This window comes from Gopherus flavomarginatus, chromosome 3 (assembly GCF_025201925.1).
Source record: "Gopherus flavomarginatus isolate rGopFla2 chromosome 3, rGopFla2.mat.asm, whole genome shotgun sequence".
Classification (NCBI taxonomy): domain Eukaryota; kingdom Metazoa; phylum Chordata; order Testudines; family Testudinidae; genus Gopherus; species Gopherus flavomarginatus.
The window spans coordinates 89,163,128-89,182,323 of NC_066619.1; the positions used below are offsets into that span (position 1 = coordinate 89,163,128).

General features: G+C 39.4%; 1 protein-coding gene across 9 annotated transcripts in view; it reads right to left on the reverse strand.

Annotated features, from left to right (window-relative positions):
• The window catches only part of ERCC6L2 (ERCC excision repair 6 like 2), a 113,728-nt gene that overhangs the window by 37,023 nt on the left and 57,509 nt on the right, over positions 1-19,196 (reverse strand). For all 9 annotated transcript variants that reach the window (XR_007773386.1, XM_050945553.1, XM_050945552.1 and 6 more), the window contains 5 exons: positions 14,306-14,401; positions 12,965-13,064; positions 8,334-8,486; positions 6,400-6,480; positions 554-1,784 (listed from right to left, as the gene is read on the reverse strand). Coding sequence is in view for 8 of the 9 variants with exons in the window: in XM_050945553.1 (XP_050801510.1) it covers positions 554-1,784; positions 6,400-6,480; positions 8,334-8,486; positions 12,965-13,064; positions 14,306-14,401 (1,661 nt within the window). In the remaining variant the exon portion in view is untranslated. The remainder of the gene's footprint in view (positions 1-553; positions 1,785-6,399; positions 6,481-8,333; positions 8,487-12,964; positions 13,065-14,305; positions 14,402-19,196) is intronic.

Here is a 19,196-nt window from a genome sequence, read left to right on the forward strand (position 1 = left end):
ATTGAGGCTGCAGCCCCCAACTCCACAGTGCTGCCCCATCCACAGCCTCCCCTCCCAGCTTGCAGTGCCAGGACTCCAGTAGAAGTCCCCCATTGGGCAGGGCTGCAGGAGCAAGCAGATCTGCAAGGCTGCAGCAAGGCAAGGCACTTCCCTGCATTTTCTTCCCAGGATGCAACCATACAAACCTGCCTGCCTATAGCTGGGGTCTTTATGCCAAAAAAACTCAAAGTATCATGCTGTTGCCAATCCCATTAACAATCTGAATCCCATTAACATTAATGTCAATGATATGGGATTGGTTCCCAGCAAATTTTGCTATTAAACAGCATCCACTGTATTGCAGAGTGGCCCACCAAATCAGAAGAGACAAGGATAAAAATAATCAGTAAAATCAACAAGGCCTATAAACAGGGAAGGACAATATTAAAGAACTCTTAATAAATCAGATATAAACAAGGACATAGTGACACCTTTAATATACCTGCAAAAAACTTCTCCATATTAAATTTGTACCACTAAATTACTGAACAAAAAAACTCAATTTTACAATTACCTAAAAAATTGTCCAGTGATCCCACATTTTCTTCTTGACTGACACATGCTCTCTTACTTATAGAGGTCTTGTGCACATGAGAGTGACTGGGTGTCGACACTGTAACTGAGGCACCTCTAACACGGCAGGGTGATTTGGGGTCAAACTGAATTCTGCGTCTCTGTTTTTTGTGCTTATTACTTTGCTTACTTAAGTGAATTTTCTTGACTGGTGAATCATCTTCAGATGATGAAAATTCACCTATATTCTGTGAATCCGTTTCCTTTTCTCTATTGTTTGGCTTGTTCGCCTGCAGCACAGTTTTGGAAGAGTTACAGAACTCCTTATTTCGGTTACATTTTTGTTTCAACCTAAGAGCAGTGAAGGCTTTCTGGTTTCTTGATTTGGACCACAGGGGTATTTCAAGATCATCAGACTCATCACTTATGTCACTAGTGCCTTTCACATATGCTGTGGTTTTTTCGGCATTTTTCCAAGACTTTGTTTTGGTGAAGACTGACCCAGTATTACAGAACAGAGATTGTTTACAGGCCAAAGCGTCTCCCTTAGGTGTACATTTAGTGGTCTTTTCTGTATCTGACCCTTCGAATTTTTCTGATACAGTCTCATATCTTTTAACATTTTTAGCAGGAGCAGTTTCTTGGTGAGCTGGAACTTGAGAAGGAAAGATGATATCATCACTCTCTTCTGAGCTGCCTTCAGTCTCCATGACTACACCAATTTCCTTTGAAATGCACTGATTTTTATTTTTATTTTCAATGTCCTTTTTTATCTCAGAGTCAGATGAAACAGGCCAATCTGGGGCTACAATCACACAATGCATATCTTGTTTTTCAATTCTATTTGGTGACTCAGTGGTTCTCCGATGTCTCAAAATACTATTATGGCTTCTACTTTTCTGAAGATCAATGCACTTGACATCTACATTTGATCTCTGGCCCACAGACAAGGCATCTGTGCTTTCTTGATCAGATACACCATTACTATCAATGACCTCAGCAGCTTTAGTTTCTCTCTCTAACAGTTTAGGAAAACCACACTGCATTAAGGTAAGCTGTTTCTTTGAAATTAGCATGTCATTTGCATTGCAAAATCTGCTTTTTTTTGTTCTTGAGCTTCCCACAAGTTCATCATCATCACTAAAGTCACTATAAAAATCAAATTCCTCTTTCTCCAGTTGTTCCCTAGATTTGAGAGGAGCTTTATCTTCTTTACAACCTGGCTCTGAATGCTTAAAAAAAAAAAAAAAAAAAAGATACTGAAAATCACTGTCACAGAAGTTAACATTACAACAAAACAAAAAAGCTATTTAAAACATATACACATTTGGAACAACGTCTAACTTTCACTCTCTAATATAGAAAATGGATTTCTACTAAATTATAAAACCCAAATATAAAAATAAGTATATATTCAATACACAGATAGGAAGCTTTGGTATGCAATACAATATTTAACCAAATAATAGCATGTGTATTATGACAATTCCTCCCACCCACCCACCCCCCAGCAATATTGGTAAACTGTTAAATGTTTGGGACAATAACAATACTACTATCTATTGTTTGCTTGTTTGGGAAACAACCTGCATTTGGCCAGTAAACATACTGTTACATTTACAGTTTGAACTCATTTTGGTGCAACTTTCAAGCTGTTTAAGTTGAAAAAGCAACTCAACAGTCCAAACCAAAACACTCCATAATCAGATCATTTATAAGAAAAACACATAATAGGGTGGCCAACCTTTTAGGATTTGGGGGCCAATGCTCCCATTTATAATGCTTTAAAGAGCTGTGCGCACATAACTGTCTACTCTAGAATCACTTAAGGACTATTGTCGCCAAGCACACATTATCTAGTCAAGTACAAAACTAAAGTAGTTCAGAAAACAGAAACAAAACTATGTACACTAAGTACATAAATATTTCAAAATATACGTGGCAGGTAACTACAGAAGGGTAAATTATTACTGTCTTATCTGCATAGGAAAGTTTTACTAGCTACACCAATATAGTTATCCTGGTGTAACTCAAGCATGTCGAGACAATATTCTGGTATAAAAGTAGCTTTTTTTATTTAGTTTAAATCCCCTTCCCAAATGACAAACTAAACTGCAAAAGGCCGCTCAACCATCAGAATAAGAGAATCCACATGGAGGTTATACTGGTATACACAATATCAGTGTAAGTTCATCTCTCTGGTTACACAAAAAACCCCAACCAACAAAACAACATTTTCCTACGAAGACCTGGCTTAAGAGATTGTGGCCAATTTACAGTACAAGTCAACTCAGTGAGGCACAAACACAAAATAAGATTATATATATTTTTTCCTAATTTATAGCTATATTTAATCCCTCTACCCCACTCCCTAACTGCTCACCACAAATATAAAACAAAAATAATTCTTCACAGCCAAATAGATACAAAGTTCATGAATTCAGAGATTAAAATTATGATACAGTTTATTTTGTTGCAATTTAAAATCCAGTATAACTCCAAAATGGACTCCATAATAACTAACAACATGCAATATGTATGTGCACGTTTATTGGCAAAGTTGAAAAAACTATTCAGTTAAAAGGAAGTTATCTTATTTATAAAGAGCAAAATTCACCCAAGTGCAGAAGGCCTGTAAACTCTTCACAGGAAGCGGTGCTGGCCAAAAGACAATGCAGCTGAACTAATGCACCCCTACATGTTGCAAAATGGGGGTTCCAAACCAGTTCTCCAAAAGCCAGTAAGGAACAAGTTATTAAGATGGCCTGTTGGAGGGGTTACTGGATCTGCAATTATATGGATCAAGCGGCTCAAATCCCTTGCACAGGGGATCTGACCACTGTATCAGGCCTGGTCTACACTACGCGTTTAAACCGATTTTAGCAGCATTAAACCGATTTAACGCTGTACTCGTCCACACAACAAAGCCCCTTTTATCGATATAAAGGCATCTTTAAATCAGTTTCTGTACTCCTCCCCAATGAAAGGAGTAGCGCTAAAATCGGTATTACCATATTGGATTAGGGTAAGTGTGGCCGCAAATCGACGGTATTGGCCTCCGGGCAGTATCCCACAGTGCACTGTTATGACTACTCTGGACAGCAATCCAAACTCGGATGCAGTGGCCAGGTAGATAGGAAAAGCCCCGCGAACTTTTGAATTTCATTTCCTGTTTGCCCAGCGAGGAGCTCTGATCAGCACGGGTGACGATGCAGTTCCAAATCCAAAAAGAGCTCCAGCATGGACCGTACAGGAGATACTGGATCTGAAAGCTGTATGGGGAGACAAATCTGTTCTATCAGAGCTCCGTTACAGTAGACGAAATGCCAAAGCATTTGAAAAAATCTCCAGGCTATGATACAGAGTCCACAGCACAGTGCTGCATGACAGGCGTAACGGAAAGCCAAAGAATCGAATGGACGCTCATGGAGGGAGGGGGGTGTGCTCCAGCTATCCCACAGTCCGCAGCAGTCTCCGAAAAGCATTTGCATTCTTGGCTGAGCTCCCAATGCCTGTAGGGTCAAACACATTGTCCGGGGTGGTTCAGGGTATAGCTCGTCAATTTACCCCTTCTCCCCCCCTCCGCCCATGAAAGAAAAGGGGAAAAAATTGTTTCTTGACTTCTTTCAATGTCACCCTATGTCTACTGAATGCTGCTGGTAGACGCGATGCCGCGGCAATGAAGAGCAGTATCCGCTCCCCTCCCCTCCCCGGTGGCAGACGGTACAATATGACTGTTATCAGTCGTCATCATAAGCCCGTGAGTGCTCCTGGCTGGCTTCAGGTGAGGCCGGCCGGGGGCACCTGGGTAAAAATAGGAATGATTCCCAGTCATTCCCAGTAGATGGTACAGAACAGCTGGTAACCGTCCTCATCATAGCAACTGGGGGCTGAGCTCCATCAGCTCCCTCCCTTTCATGTCTAAAGAAAAGATTCTGTACTGCCTGGACTATCATAGCAGCGGGATGCTGGGCTCCTCTCCCCCGCACCACTTAATGTCCTGCCTGGACTAATAGCGGCTGGAGGCTGCCTCCCCCTCATTTTATCTCACTAACAAGTCACTGTTTCTTATTCCTGTATTCTTTATTACTTCATCACACAAATGGGGAGACACTGCCACGGTAGCCCAGGAGGTTTGGGGGAGGAGGGAAGCCACGGGTGGGGTTGTTGCAGGGGCACCCCCTAGAATGGCATGTAGTTCATCATTTCTGCGGGATCTGACAGGGAGCAGCTGTGCTCTCTGGTTCTCTAGTACACTTGCCCCATATTCTAAGCAGGACTGACTCTATTTTTAGATACAACATAAAGGAGAGAATGACCCAGGGAGTCATTCCCATTTTTGTCTTTGCGCCCCCGGTCAACCTGAGCCAGGAGCACCCATGACAGCAGCAGACGGTATAGAACGACAGATAACCGTCATCTCATTGCCAATTTACAATGGCACAGCAGACAATACAGAACGACTGATAACCATCTCTGCTATCATGCAAAGGCAAATGAATGCTGCTGTCTAGCACTGCAGTACCGCCTCTGTAAGCGGCATCCAGTACACATATGGTGACAGTGACAAAAGACAAAACAAGCTCCATGGTTGCCATGCTATGGCGTCTGCCAGGGCAATCCAGGGAAAAAGGGCATGAAATGATTGTCTGCTGTTGCTTTCCCGGAGGAAGGAATGAGTGACGACATTTACCCAGAACTACCCACGACAATGATTTTTGCCCCATCAGCCACTAGGCTCTTAACCCAGAATTCTAAGGGGCGGGGGAGACTGCGGGAACTATGGGATAGCTACGGAATAGCTACCCACAGTGCAACGCTCTGGAAATTGATGCTAGCCTCGGACCATGGACGCACACCTCCGAATTAATGTGCTTAGCATGGCCGCGTGCACTCGACTTTATACAATCAGTTTTACAAAACCGGTTTATGTAAAATCGGAATAATCCCGTAGTGTAGACGTACCCTCAGTTACTAGGCTACAGCATACTGACTATAGTTAATAGTTATGCCTCTGATTGGCCAAACCACCCAAAGGCTTGGAAAAGTCAGCAGACTGGCTCTTAAACACAGTAGCAGCATTCAGGGCCTGCTCTAAGCATTTGCTCACAGCTGTGTTAGCTTCTGTGCCAGCTTGTTCCAGACCTGTTCCTGCCTTGGCCCCAGCCATGCCTCTTTCCAGGTAACCCTGTCCTGATTTCAGTTCTAATTACGAGGCCTGACACCCAGCCTAATCACATAGCACAACCCAGTCTCTGACACACACACACACACCCACTCACCCACCCCACCCCCCCCCCCCAGGACCAATTATTTGGGCTTTGTGCAAAGGCGTGAATTTTACTTCATATTCTCTGTCCAAAGTACAGTAGGTGGCAGCTCCTCAGCTGGTGTGAACAGACACTAAAGTCACTGGGGTTAAGCCGACTTACATCAATTGAGGTTCTGGTCCAACAAATCATTTGCCAAATACGCCATTCAAAATACAACAATTCAACAATAGCTCAGTGAGCAACTGTCCCTCTACATCACCAGTATCCATTAACAAAATATATACAAGCACAGCAGTATGATGGTATTTATGATGGGGCATTACCACAGACTAAACATATTAACAGAAGTTTGCCTGATATTCATTATCTTGTTGCAGATTCTAACCAAAGGCAGCAAAAGACCATCATGTTGCAGCAATGTTCTCTCTTTCTGATAATATCCCTTACATACTGTATCTTTGACAATAACTAGACACTATATTTTTAAAAGATGTTTGCTCAACACACTAGCTGGAACGAAAGGAAAAAAGAGCACCCACATTCCATGTTGTAGACATGCACAAAGACAACTCACCATTTCTAATCTGCATGATGGTGGCTCCTCTTTTAGCCACGTAGTGGCTGTTTTCACTCCTGATTCCACTTGACCCTCCCTCTAAAAGAGAAAAGATGCAAGCAAGGCAAGCTTTATAATAAAAATTACCAATAAGGCAGCATGTGTGGTCTTCAAGGTAAGATGGGCAGACAGGGCAAAGCTTAATTTTTTTGTCTTTATCTGGAAGTGCACGTTTCAAGAGTAAAAGGGCCACTCACACTTAAGGCCCAAACAAATTGCCACACTTTAGTTGATGGAAAGACTCAATGGCAGTTAGATCACGCCTCTAATGAGTAAGAAAACTGACATGTTGAGCAGATTCTACACACATTCAAAATTTTACTAAATTTTTAAAACTTTTTCAGACACACACAGTATTTTCATCACTAAACACTATTTAAAGCACATACCAAGACAGAATTGTTTTTCTCCTAGCAAAACAGATTTGAGTTGAAGCATCCTAAAGTGCAAAACAGGTATCTTTCCCAAAATATGGCTAAGCAGATTTTGTTTATAAACTTTCTAGAAACATTCACCTTTGGCAGAGGGTACGTCTTCACTACCCGCCGTATTGTAGCACGGGGATCACTTCTCATCTAGACGCAATATATCGATCCCCGAACGCGCTTACATCGATTCTGTAACTCCACCAACCCTAATGGAGTTGCGGAATCGACAGGGGGAGCCGCGGACATCAATCCTGTGCAGTGAGGATGGTGAGTAATTCGATCTTAGATACTTCGACTTCAGCTACATTATTCACGTAGCTGAAGTTGCACATCTAAGATCGATTTTCCCCCGTAGTGTAGACCAGCCCAGAGACTGTGCCTAAGAAGCTTTATCTTCAAAGTTAAATTACTAAGAATGCTTGTGATGTGGTCCTGGCTTCCGCAGTTTAAAAGAATTCTTAACACAATGGGCCAACTTCAGAGGCAATGCATCCGATATTATAAAGTTAGACTCCTTTATCCACACGTAAGGGTAAAGAATTTTAAATCAGGGTCTCTTATTTATTAAAGAAGCCAAAGCAGGTATAACAAGTTGTGTGAAAGTGCACAGTGGATTACATTACCTTACATAGTCTTGCATCTTCATATTAAAGATTTTGTTTATTTGCTACACTAACTTTTTAGTCCATAGCATGACTTACACCAGCTTAGCTCCTAACCTCTTCCACCAGATTGAGGAGTGATATATAAGACTGGAGGTGTCGGATATGAGAAAGAAAAATAGTTTCAGGGAATCTTATTTGGTAAAACATACATAGTGTGGACATAAAGACGTGCATGTTATGCATACTTTACCTCACTCAACACCATCCTCTGAATTTGGCTCAATACAGTGTTTGAGAACAACCAAAACAGAGATTTAAGAATGGAATGCTCCACTCAACTTTTTCAAGGCTGTATTTTTAAATAACGTATGCATATGACACAAATGCAACAATTCTGTGATATGAAACATGTCTATCCATGAATAATAGCCATTATACAGAACGTTAGCAAGATCAGAACACTTCCTTCATAGTAAAAAAGTATTTTAAATTTGATTTAAAGGACAAATACTGTATCTGATAAATAAAATACATCTGTATACACAGATGAATAAATGCGGAAGTATCACAAAATCAGTTGCGGTATTTTTATTAGGAACAGATATGAATTTCGTTGAGCTCTTGGCAAGTTTTAGTAAGACCATATTTTCCATATTTTTGTTTATTTTAGAGGAATTATTTTGGTGTGCCAGAAAGTGAAAAACTAACAGCCCTAAATTAAAGCACAATGTAGGCATTTGTTGTTTCAAGTTTCACCATACTGCTTTGCATGGCACTATGTTCATATCTATGGCAAAATGCTTCATGAGGAAAAAATATGTAAAGCTAATATCCAAAAGTCAGAAGGAAAGCTTCACACCTCCAGGATGTCTTTTGTAAGGCAGGACCCCTGGGTTCGAAGCTTGAAGAGGTTATGGATCCCAAAAAGCTCTCCTTGATGTTCCTTTGATCCTTGCACTGCCTCAAAATACCGCTTGGCATTTTCACTTCCAACTACCGCACAGTGAAGTTGCTAAAACAGAATAATGCAAGAGATTTCAGAAATGTTTACTCCAATCATATGTCAGAATTTCCTGGCATTCACAGTATATATGCACCTTTAGTTAAAGGAGGCAGAATTCCTAAGGAAGGATATTGTGTTTTTATTTACCTGGCAGATGTTGCCATTGTGGTATAATATTAATCTGACTAGTTTTACTGAATAGGAAAGCAAAAAAAAAAAAAACAAAACAAAAACAAAAACAAAAGTTCTAAGCCTCCTACTTCACTGTTCTATGCCTAACACTGGAAATTTGCTAACTTATTATTGAGCAGGTGTCTCAAACACGTGGCCCACAGGCCGCATGTGGCACATGAGGTTATTTTCTGAGGCCCGCGAGCTCCTCGTGGCCCCCTGCATTGGCTGCAGTTCCCCATTCCCAGCCAATGGGAGATGCTGGGGGCAGTGCCTGAAGCAACAGCAACACACACATCCCTGTGCCTCTGCTCCCCCACATTCCAGCCGCTTCTCGGAGCAGTGCGGGGGCAGGGAAGGCAGACAGAGAGCCCAACCCCCGCACCCTTCCTGCAGTCGTACCCCTGCCTTGAGCCCCTTGCCGCACCCTGACCCCCTGCCACACCGTTCCTGCACCTCAACTCATTGCCCTGAGCCCCCGCTGCACCCCAATCCCGTGCCATACCCTGCCCTCATGCCCTAAGCCTCCTGCTGCACCCCACACCCCTCCTGCACCCCAACCTGTTTCCCTAAGCCGCCTGCTGCACCCTGCACTGACCCCCTGCCCTGAACCTCCTGCCGCACCCCACACCCCACCTGCACCCCAACTCACTGCCCTGAGCCCCCTGCCGCACCCCACACCCCTCCTGCACCCCCTGGGGGCAGGGAGGGGGAGTTGGGGTGAGGATTTTGGGGAAGTGGTTGGAATGGGGGCAGGGAAGGAGTGGGAAGAGGTGGGGCACAGGCAGGGCCTCATGGAAGGGGCGGAGAGGGGGCATGGCCAAGGGTGGCGGGGGGAAGGAAGGTGTCAGTAAATGCGGCCCTTGGGCCAATGTACTAGTCCTTACGTGGCCCTTGTGGTTATTTGAGTTTGAGGACCCTGTTCTTGGGTATCAGTACTTCACTGCATTGTGCCTGTTTACAAATAATTTATAAAAAATATCTAAAGGCTGAGCAATGATTTAAAGTACACCCAGAGTGAAAAAGAATATGGTCACTGAATCACAAATAATCTGGAAAAATTTAAATTCTGATCCACTCTGATTAAATGAAATGTACAAATGACTAATAAGAACCACCACTGTGTTGGAAACAGTTAAGTAAATAGTGCATCAGATAAAATTTAAACTTTCTTGAAATCAGGCAGGTTGAGCTGTGCTTCTAGTGATGTCACGTGTTCAGTACAAATGTAACTGATATCCTTTGCACGAACAGCAGGAAGAAATGATGGCTTTTACTAGACCCATACAATTTTTCTATAGCTCTGTCCCTAGGAAGTTGGTAGCCTTTGAGGGCAACTTAATGGTCATTCTAGGACTATGCAGTTGCTTTCAAGGGAGAAGTACCCCTCTGAAATCGTCATCAGTCACAAAGGCAAACTATAGCTGATTGACCCCTAACTTTGCTAGGTGCAATGTACATTTCTCTAAGAACATAGTAGCAATCATGATCATAGTTAAGGCTGCACCACAGATTTCAGATTAACTAGTTTATATTGTTTACTTAATTTTATATTTTTGTTCTACTTGTTTTAGATTCTGAATTACTATTGGTTGTACATGTTTTCTTCCCCACCACTGTTCCACTAATAACAAACAATTAAAAATGCCAATGTAATTTCAAAATCAAATGCATCCTTCAATAATTTCCTCTTTAGACAATACAACACAAAGCATTACAGACTGATTTTTTGAAAAGCAGTCTATTACTTACACATATTAAAACATTGATTAAATACAGAGTAAACAACTCAGTTTATAGAGCTATTTGAGGATGCACTTGAACATAGAGAAAGCCACATGTTCAGGTGCTGTCATGTTTGTGTGTTCTCATTAATGGTCACAATAGGTTTTTATACTCTTTAACAATACTTGTTGAAAATCTCTGGAAATTGTGTGCCCAAATAGGCGCTCAACTGTCAACGCAATTCAAATCTAGATGTAAAAACCAGCCTTGGATTTCCAATAATTTTGTCTGTAGACTAATTCTAGGTAAAACATACTTGGCCAATTAGACAAAAAAATTTCAGCAAGTTCTGGATAATCAGGTCAAAATTTTGAGCAAGTTTCTATCAATGCAGACATGAGATTTGTAGGTTCCTCACTTCCACATGCAAAAGTCTACACATGGGTGGACAAATCAGATAACTGCACATGCAATTCACAGTTAGGTACCAGTTTACTTGTTCATACAGATATACAGGTGCTTGCAGACCAATGTGTCTGTTGATTCTAAGGGTGCATTAGTGGTAGGGTTACCAGATAGCAACTGTGAAAAAACGGGACGGGGGGTGGGGAGTAATAGGCACCTATATAAGAAAAAGTCCCAAAAAACAGGACTGTCCCTTTAAAAATGGGACATCTAGTCACCCTAATTAGTGGAGACCTAATGAAAATCTGAGCCTTAGATTTGAACATCTTAACTGACCATTCTTATAGTTAAGAGACAGGTGTTCAAAGTCATATGCATACAGCTGTATGCATACATATAAGCTCAGCAATGTGAATAGGTACCTGATTGGTCAGAGTTGTGTAAACAGGCTGTCCCTTCCAAATACATCAGTTTTTTGCATTCAGTAGTAACATGCATATGTATGTATACAAATTCATGCACAGACCTGTACAAGTCTGGTCCTAAACATTCCTGCTAAAATTAAAATGTAATGCTTTGTGAGAACTTTACAAAGCTGGTAGAAAGAATGCCTTATACTGTACTAATGTCTCTGTAAAGTCATCTGAAAATTTTGTACATAAACAGCACAATTTTCTTCATGGTGCTTTCAATTAAGGTTTCTCAAACATGCATTTAATTAGGATATCAGATAATTATTGAAATGGAGAAAGGAATATATAAAGTTTAAAAATATGTTTACTGATGTTTAAAAGGTTGTCAAAGTTGGTAGATCTAAAAATTGACTTATTTTGACAGTGTTCTCCACTGAAAGGTCTTAGCTTCCAGATCTTTCCATCTGTTTATTTTTCAGATTGATCACCGTTGCCAGTAAGAAGAAAACCCCTATACACAATAAAACAATGTGACATTGTGAAAGTAACAGTCAAGAAAGTAGCATATACACATACTGATATTAACAAGGAATATAAAAGTTTTTCAGAAAGTTGTGTACGTTTGAGAAAAAAAACATAGTAAGACTTTCCAGAAAAGAGCACAAAAAGCAGCAGATGTTAGTCCTTAAATAAATGCTAATTAATTATTGACACTTAAAAAACACAGTGATTTTCCTTTTAAAATTAGATTACCAGTATATTGCAGAACTCTGCTAGTTCATTCACAGTACATTTACCAGAACATTTTCAATTAAGTAAAAGTAAACACTGGGGGAAAAATGAAGTGAGCAACTAGTGACTTTCTGCTGCTGTTCTAGGGATGGACACAATCATACATGTGATTTCATTCCTCAGACTTTCTGTTCAGAAAGTGTCACATGATAGGCACAATCCTTACTCCTGCCCAGATGATTTCAATAAACTGTCCCACAACAAAACTAGGACAAGTTGAACTAGGAGAAGGGAAAGCCTTTCTTACGAATTCTCATGACCCTGCCAGTCATCACAATCCATAGGAAGGAAGAGGAAGTCAGTGGGCTTCCTCAGAAGTAGGATGTCATCAAGCAGCCATTACTGTCCACGTTACTATACTGCAATGGGGATTGCCCCACTTCAGCCCTACTCCTACTCCTCCCACCCTCAAAATGAGGCACTGGAGGATCATGGAGTTCACAGGAGAGACTGGCTCTCGCAAATAAGGCAGTGTTCAGAGTAATGGACACTTCTTAAGTTCATTTAGCCCAGCATTTCCCAAACTTTTGAAAAGTAAGCCCCACCCTTCCGGAAAATGAAAATCAATTGTGCCCACCTTCAATCCCATCATGTATTTAAATTTCAGTTTAATTTCTCATACAGGCCCATCAATATTTAACTGAAATTTAAAACTTGCTCTTACATTTTTGTTTTAAGGAATGACATTTAATATTGGATGTCTCAGATCTTCATAAAAGGTACTTAATCTCCTTTCTCACATGCTTTGACTGCTGAAATAAGAAACAACATTGGCCTCTAAAGTACAATCACTGGCCTGAGTTAGCACCCACTGAAAGAAATTGGGTAGTTCTTCCTTACCGAGTGCATAAATTAACATTGGAAGTCATAAATCCAACAGAGAATCAACTTTTCTGTAGGTCAGCTTTCACTCATTCAGCCAGCTGGCTGAAAATAGTTATTGGCATTGTTTTACATGTATCATGACACTGTGAACTTTACCTGTTTGTAAACCTGCCGTAAGTACATCATCTCCTCCACTGTCCCCAAGGATATCAATCTAAACACTTTCACATCTCTGCACTGGCCAATCCTATAGGCTCTGCAAAGACAGTGATTTTGAAGAATACTAGGTTATTAGCTAACATGCGTTCCTTTGGAGATAAGTAAAATCCTAATTCCAATAAAAGGGAAATACTGTAAACTTAAATAGAACTTCCCTAAAAGACAAGTTCAGAAATTAAATGTTTTTACCAAGCTCACATTTTCTCTCTTTTAGGGCCCTCACTTCTCTTCTCCATAACTCAAACTACCAACAGATTATTTTCAGAAACCACAGAAGAGATTTACTGAATGTCAAGACATCAGAGAAATGTGAATTTCACAGAGGTGGTACCATGAAGGTCTTGCAAGGACACACATTTCTGCAACATCATAACATTTTTCCACTTCTGTAGTGGGAAAGGAAGAAAGAGAAGTCTTCCTGGAGGTATCTAAAAATAGAAAAAGTCCTCTCTACATTGTTAGATATGACAAAATAACGGAGGATCTGAAAAGCTAAAATATAAAATAGGATGGAACAAAATGTGTTTTTACTCATCAAAACTCAATTGCTTTATACGCTTTAAAAGTTCCTTGGAGTGTTTCCTTAGTTATCTAAAGTATTTTCATCAGCTACATGTGAAATGCTAACCTATGGTTTAGAATGTCTTGGATAAAACACTTATAAAATAAAAATCCTGCATGTGTCACCACAGCAAGCTATCAAACATTAAACTGAATGCTGAAAAGGGACATCTCTACATTATATAGGCTTGAAAATAAGAACACAACTATTTTTCTTAAGAGATTTTATGTTTCTCAACATCAATCTTGAGCTGGATCAGTAACTGTGGGGTTTTTTTTTGGTTTTTTTTTAATACTCTCTACTTTTAAACAGGCTAGCAATGATGGTTCCAAGCTCAGGAAAAATGCCATCAGGCTGTATGTCCACTCATTCTTTTTTAAAATGAAACACTACCATAATCACAGCTTTGTCCTATACCTCTCTCTCTTTTCCAACGATGTCACAATTTGAAAAGTAGGAAATAAAAAAAAAAAAGTTAAAATTCAGAGGTAAAGTAGCTGGGGAAATTCTCACTCACTTTTTAAACAGTATGCAGAGTACATTAATGCTAAAAAAATTATTAAACAGGCATTTCTAAATCTAGTCTGATACAGCCAAAATCAGATTGTGTTTAAGAATATCCTATTCTCTAGGAAAATTTGCATGAGAAAATCAATTTCCAAAATGAACACAAAAAGAGCACTATGTCTGTCTAAGTTTTAATATTGAGACTATACCTGTCAATGGCTTGAAGATCATTTGCTGGATTCCATGTTGGATCAAACAATATAACGACATTGGCTCCAACAAAATTGAGACCCAATCCACCAGCCCTTTAAAAAAATTAGTTAGTTCTTAGACTGCAAGAAAAAGAGTTAGGTAGTACTATTTTTTAAACTCAAAATTAAATGATTTCTAGCTCTGGATCTATTTAACCAAAATTAGGCTTACTAGTAGTAGGCTCACATTTTTTCCTATTCCAAACATAAACAAACAGCATTATAACAACATTAGTAGTAATGGGCTGGTGCTCTATTTACAAAACACAACAATAGCATAACCACCTAACAGTCATAATTATTATAGCAAATCACAACAATACCTCAAATTGCAGGCAGACTATATAACCTGCCCAAATACAAACAGCTGCTTTCACCTTGATATAACAGAAGTGCTGCCCAACTACCTGCTGCAATCCCTTAACACTTAAAGTTAACAATATAAGCCAAATCCTCAGCTGGTGTAAATCTACATAGCTCCATTGACTTCAACAGATCTATGCCAATTTATATCAGCTATGATTCTAGACATTTGAGACAGCTAGAAGAGACTTTACATAAAGAGAGACTTACTACAGAGTTTGCACCCGTTTTGTTTCTTGAATTACAGGGAGATGGATTTTGGCAGGATACTTGCTACATTACTTACACCAAAACATGGTATAGTTTGTAATGCCTCTCCCAGATATTCTTGGTACAGCAGTCCTGACAGGGTAAATAAGTACTAGAGTGCAGTGGTGCCTGTATTTGAATCAAACTATTAAGTAAAAGCACAGAAAAGTGAATGATAAAAGAAAACATCACTCATTTCTGATGCAGTCCTTTTAGGATATGTCATCAGTGGACAGCGATCGATCCAGCGGGGATTGATTTATCGCGATAAATCGATCCCTGAGCGCTCTCCTGTCAACTCCAGTACTCCAGCTCAGCAAGAGGCGCAGGCAGAGTCGACGGGGGAGCGGCAGCAGTCGACTCACTGTAGTGAAGACACCACAGTAAGCAAATCTAAGTACGTCGACTTCAGCTACGTTATTCATGTAGCTGAAGTTGCATAACTTAGATCGATCCACCTCCACCCCCCCAGTGCAGACCAGGCCTAGTGGATAGGGACAATATTTGTGAGGGTCATTATAACAAAGTCCTATTAAACATGTATATATTGGATTTTTTGGGAACAGTTAGACTCAAAGTGTTGGTTGCATCTTCCAAGAACATCTTAACTCAAAATGTTGTTCAGACTACAAAGGCCCCAATATAGCAAACCCATTAAGCATGTGCCTAATTTTAAGCAGTTGAACAATTTCCCTATTGAAGCTAAAGGATTACTCACTTGCTTAAAGTTGGACATATGCTTAAGTGGTTTACTGGAGTGGGGCCAAAGAGAGGAGTGGTCAGGTTGCAGGACTGGCTCTTGGAAATCTCTTTAGTATTGGCTTAGTCACATTCCTTCTAATTCCTCCCAAAAAGAGAGGAAAATTTCTCGAAAGTGTCTGGATATAAGCATTTTGCTTCCAATGTGCTAATATCTGAGAGACTGTTTTAGGTGGACTTTGATTTCAAACATGCCATGTGTTTGATTTGGGTTTTACTTTTTTGTTTTTTTTCAGATCCAGAAAGCACTTCAGCACATCTTGTGTATGATGTGATCAGATGGCTGGTAGTCAATAAGACTGGATGCAGCAGAAATGCTAAGGGGTTTCAAGAATATCTCTCTAACAGTATCCCTTGCTGGGGATGCAGAAGGTAGATATAGAGTTTAAACAATTAGAAGCAGCACCAACTAATCAAGTATCAGGCATACATCTTTGGCTGATATGACAAGCAAGAGTGAGGTAACATAGGTATGTATGGCAGACTGGTCATCACAATTTGAGTGGATACCATTCTTAATTCACAAATGTCTTTTTCTTGACGAGATCTATCCCCTCCATAAGGTTTATAGTGGTATCTTATGGACAATGATGGTTTCTCCAAAGATTTTAGGAGAAAGTGGAGGCAAGCCACTGTTCTCAATGAGACACTACCAAAATATGGAAAAAGTTTATCCAATTTTTTTTAAGTGTATATAGAAAATAGTTTATTTTGGATTCTATTAAGCTAGTTTAAGATGGTCAGAAAGGGTTGACTTACCGCCATTAATTAATTTCCTTATTTAAAAAAAATTAAAAGAAATTAATGGGAGCCACCACCTTACGATCTTAGTGGAATCCTTGTTAATATAAAAAAGGTTGTGGCCTTTTCCCTCCAAATGTGGTGTAGTGCTGGGTTAATTAAATTTAGAAAAGGAGAGGATGTGGGAACTTGCCAATATTAATGGAGGTTTCCGGAAGATGAGCTTTCTCAAAGTGTGAGATACTAAATAAATTTTTTTAATACAATCCTCCACTGTATTTTGGAATATTTCTTATTAGAGAGGATGGAATTCAGCTTCTCTTACCAAACCCTGTAGTCAGACCAAAATATAAGTCAACATGTTTTTCCAATTGGTTTCTAATAAAAAAATCCAAATATTTGAAAGCTGAAATATGAAGTATACTTCAGATTTCATTAATGGACATAACAGACTGAGTATGAGGAGAGACAGGACCAAACAGGATGTTTAAAAAAAAAATTAAAAGGGGCAAAAAAGTTTTATAAAATTATTCGGTATACTACAATGTTTCAGAAGACAAGACCCCTATGACTTCTTCATAAACAGAATGTACCTAGAAATGAGTTGGCACGTTATAAATAATTAAAATGGTTAATATTCTAAGTGTCATTTAAGCATGTAATGTTTAAATCACACTGAATTGTAAGAGAACTCAGATGGCTCAGCCTGCTACATTCACTTCTTTAAAGGATCTTGCAACACTGCCTTATAATAAAACCATTATTTTTCCAGAGTTCATGGTATTGTAGGACTGCATATTGGATCAGACTAATGGTCTATTTACTTTTGTGTCCTGTCTCTGTGCTCAGTATCACAGTCTTCAGAAGTTACAAAACAACATGCCAGAGGGAAGTTTCTATGGAAGCAGTTAGCAATTAGTTCTATTCACAGAACTGTCTGATCCTACCCTTTGTGTCTCAAAATCACTTTGTAGCTCAGAGTTCCACAAACAAGATTACGGAGTACATAAAAAATTCTTTTGTAATTTTATAATTTGTCATCTTAATTGGATGCTCCTTTTTACTTGTATGACAAGAAAGAGCAAATACTGTAAGAGCACCTGACCAACCAAATAATTTTACACACTTCTATCTTGTGCACTCTTATTTGTCTAATATCAAAAGTTTAATAGGAGAGATTTAAATATCAGAACTATTTACATCTTTACATGATTAGCCATCTCATTGCCCCCTCTGGATTTTTTTCTTCCCCTCTTGCCACTTCCTTTTTGAGATAAGTGACCAGAATTGTACACAACCAGAATTGTATATACTACTGAAGGTAAGGACAAACCATCAATGTATATTGTAACATTATAATTAGTTTCATTATTCTTCTCTGTCCCTTCTTTTATACAACTGAACATCTTTTTTTGCTTTTGAACTGCTGATGCACACTTTTCTAAATTAAGTGTATATAAACTCAAGAAAATATTGTAGACACTAATAGGTGAGATTAGTTAAAATTCTTTCTAGGGCATATCACGTTGCAATTTCTCTCATCTCCCATCATTGCCTAATTTTCTGGCTTCATATCTGGATTAATACTCTACTTCAATAAAGGGTAGCTCATGGCTCTACTAGCTATTGTTTCAGGTCTGTATGCAGGCTCCGGAAGACATCATTGCACTGGTTCACATTAGAAAAGGCTGTTTTCATTACCAAAAGGATAAGAAAATTGCATTTTAAAAGAAATCTTATTCTGAAAAAAAAATATTAAAAATACAAAAAAATCTACACAGAAGCCTGAAGTCTGCACTGGAATGCATATATTTGCATGTTGTGCATTTCCAGTTGATCTATTGAAACTTTTAGGCTTTGTAGGGATGCAAAAAGAAGTTACAACCTTCTTGAGACATTCCTTTCATATTTCATAGCACTTGCAAGCAGCACTGCCAAGACCACTGCTATACAAATCCTTCACTTCTATCCCCTTGGAATTTTCAAGCTCTGCAGGGAAATTGATGGAATAAACCTCACGTATGAAGGACTCAGAAATAAAAAAACCTGAAGATCATGACTGTTATATGATTCACTAGCCACTCATGTGTGAATCTGAGAGTCCTGAAAAGAATGACTCAGGACATTTTAGTTCAACCAGCCTGGCTGCAAAGATTCTAAATTACATGAGGCCTTGCAGAAGTTTAAAGTAATGGGGCATGTCTGTAAGAACATACAGAATACTGGGATATATATTAACTATTTTTGGTATGTTTATGTATCTAGGTATTTTACATGGACCTCATTACTATAGTATCTGCGGGTGTCCCATTACTTTAAAAATGGCATTGTTCTCTCTCTTCCTTAGCTGTCATCAAGGAGAAGAATTAGGATATTTTTTTAAATGAATGGATTTCTGAGCATATGGAGATTAGCGTGGGAAAGACAGGGGAGAGCATTGGATTTAATATTTGGCTCTGAAGGAGGGGATATTAGCAGTTTTTATTTCTTCCAGCATGATATATTGGAACATTAGAACAAGGCTGCCCAATGTCCAAGTGCTGTAGTTCCGTCTCCTTAAATTAAGTTGTGTCACAGACATTACAAGCTCTGACAGCTCTACCAGTTGAATTTGTAACTCCTGCAAATCATAGCACTACTTCTTATGAGATTTACAACTGGAACTTGTTTGCTGCCAGAACCAGCAATAACTCTAAGCATTATGGACCATATTTATTCTTCTCCCAAGACAGATTCT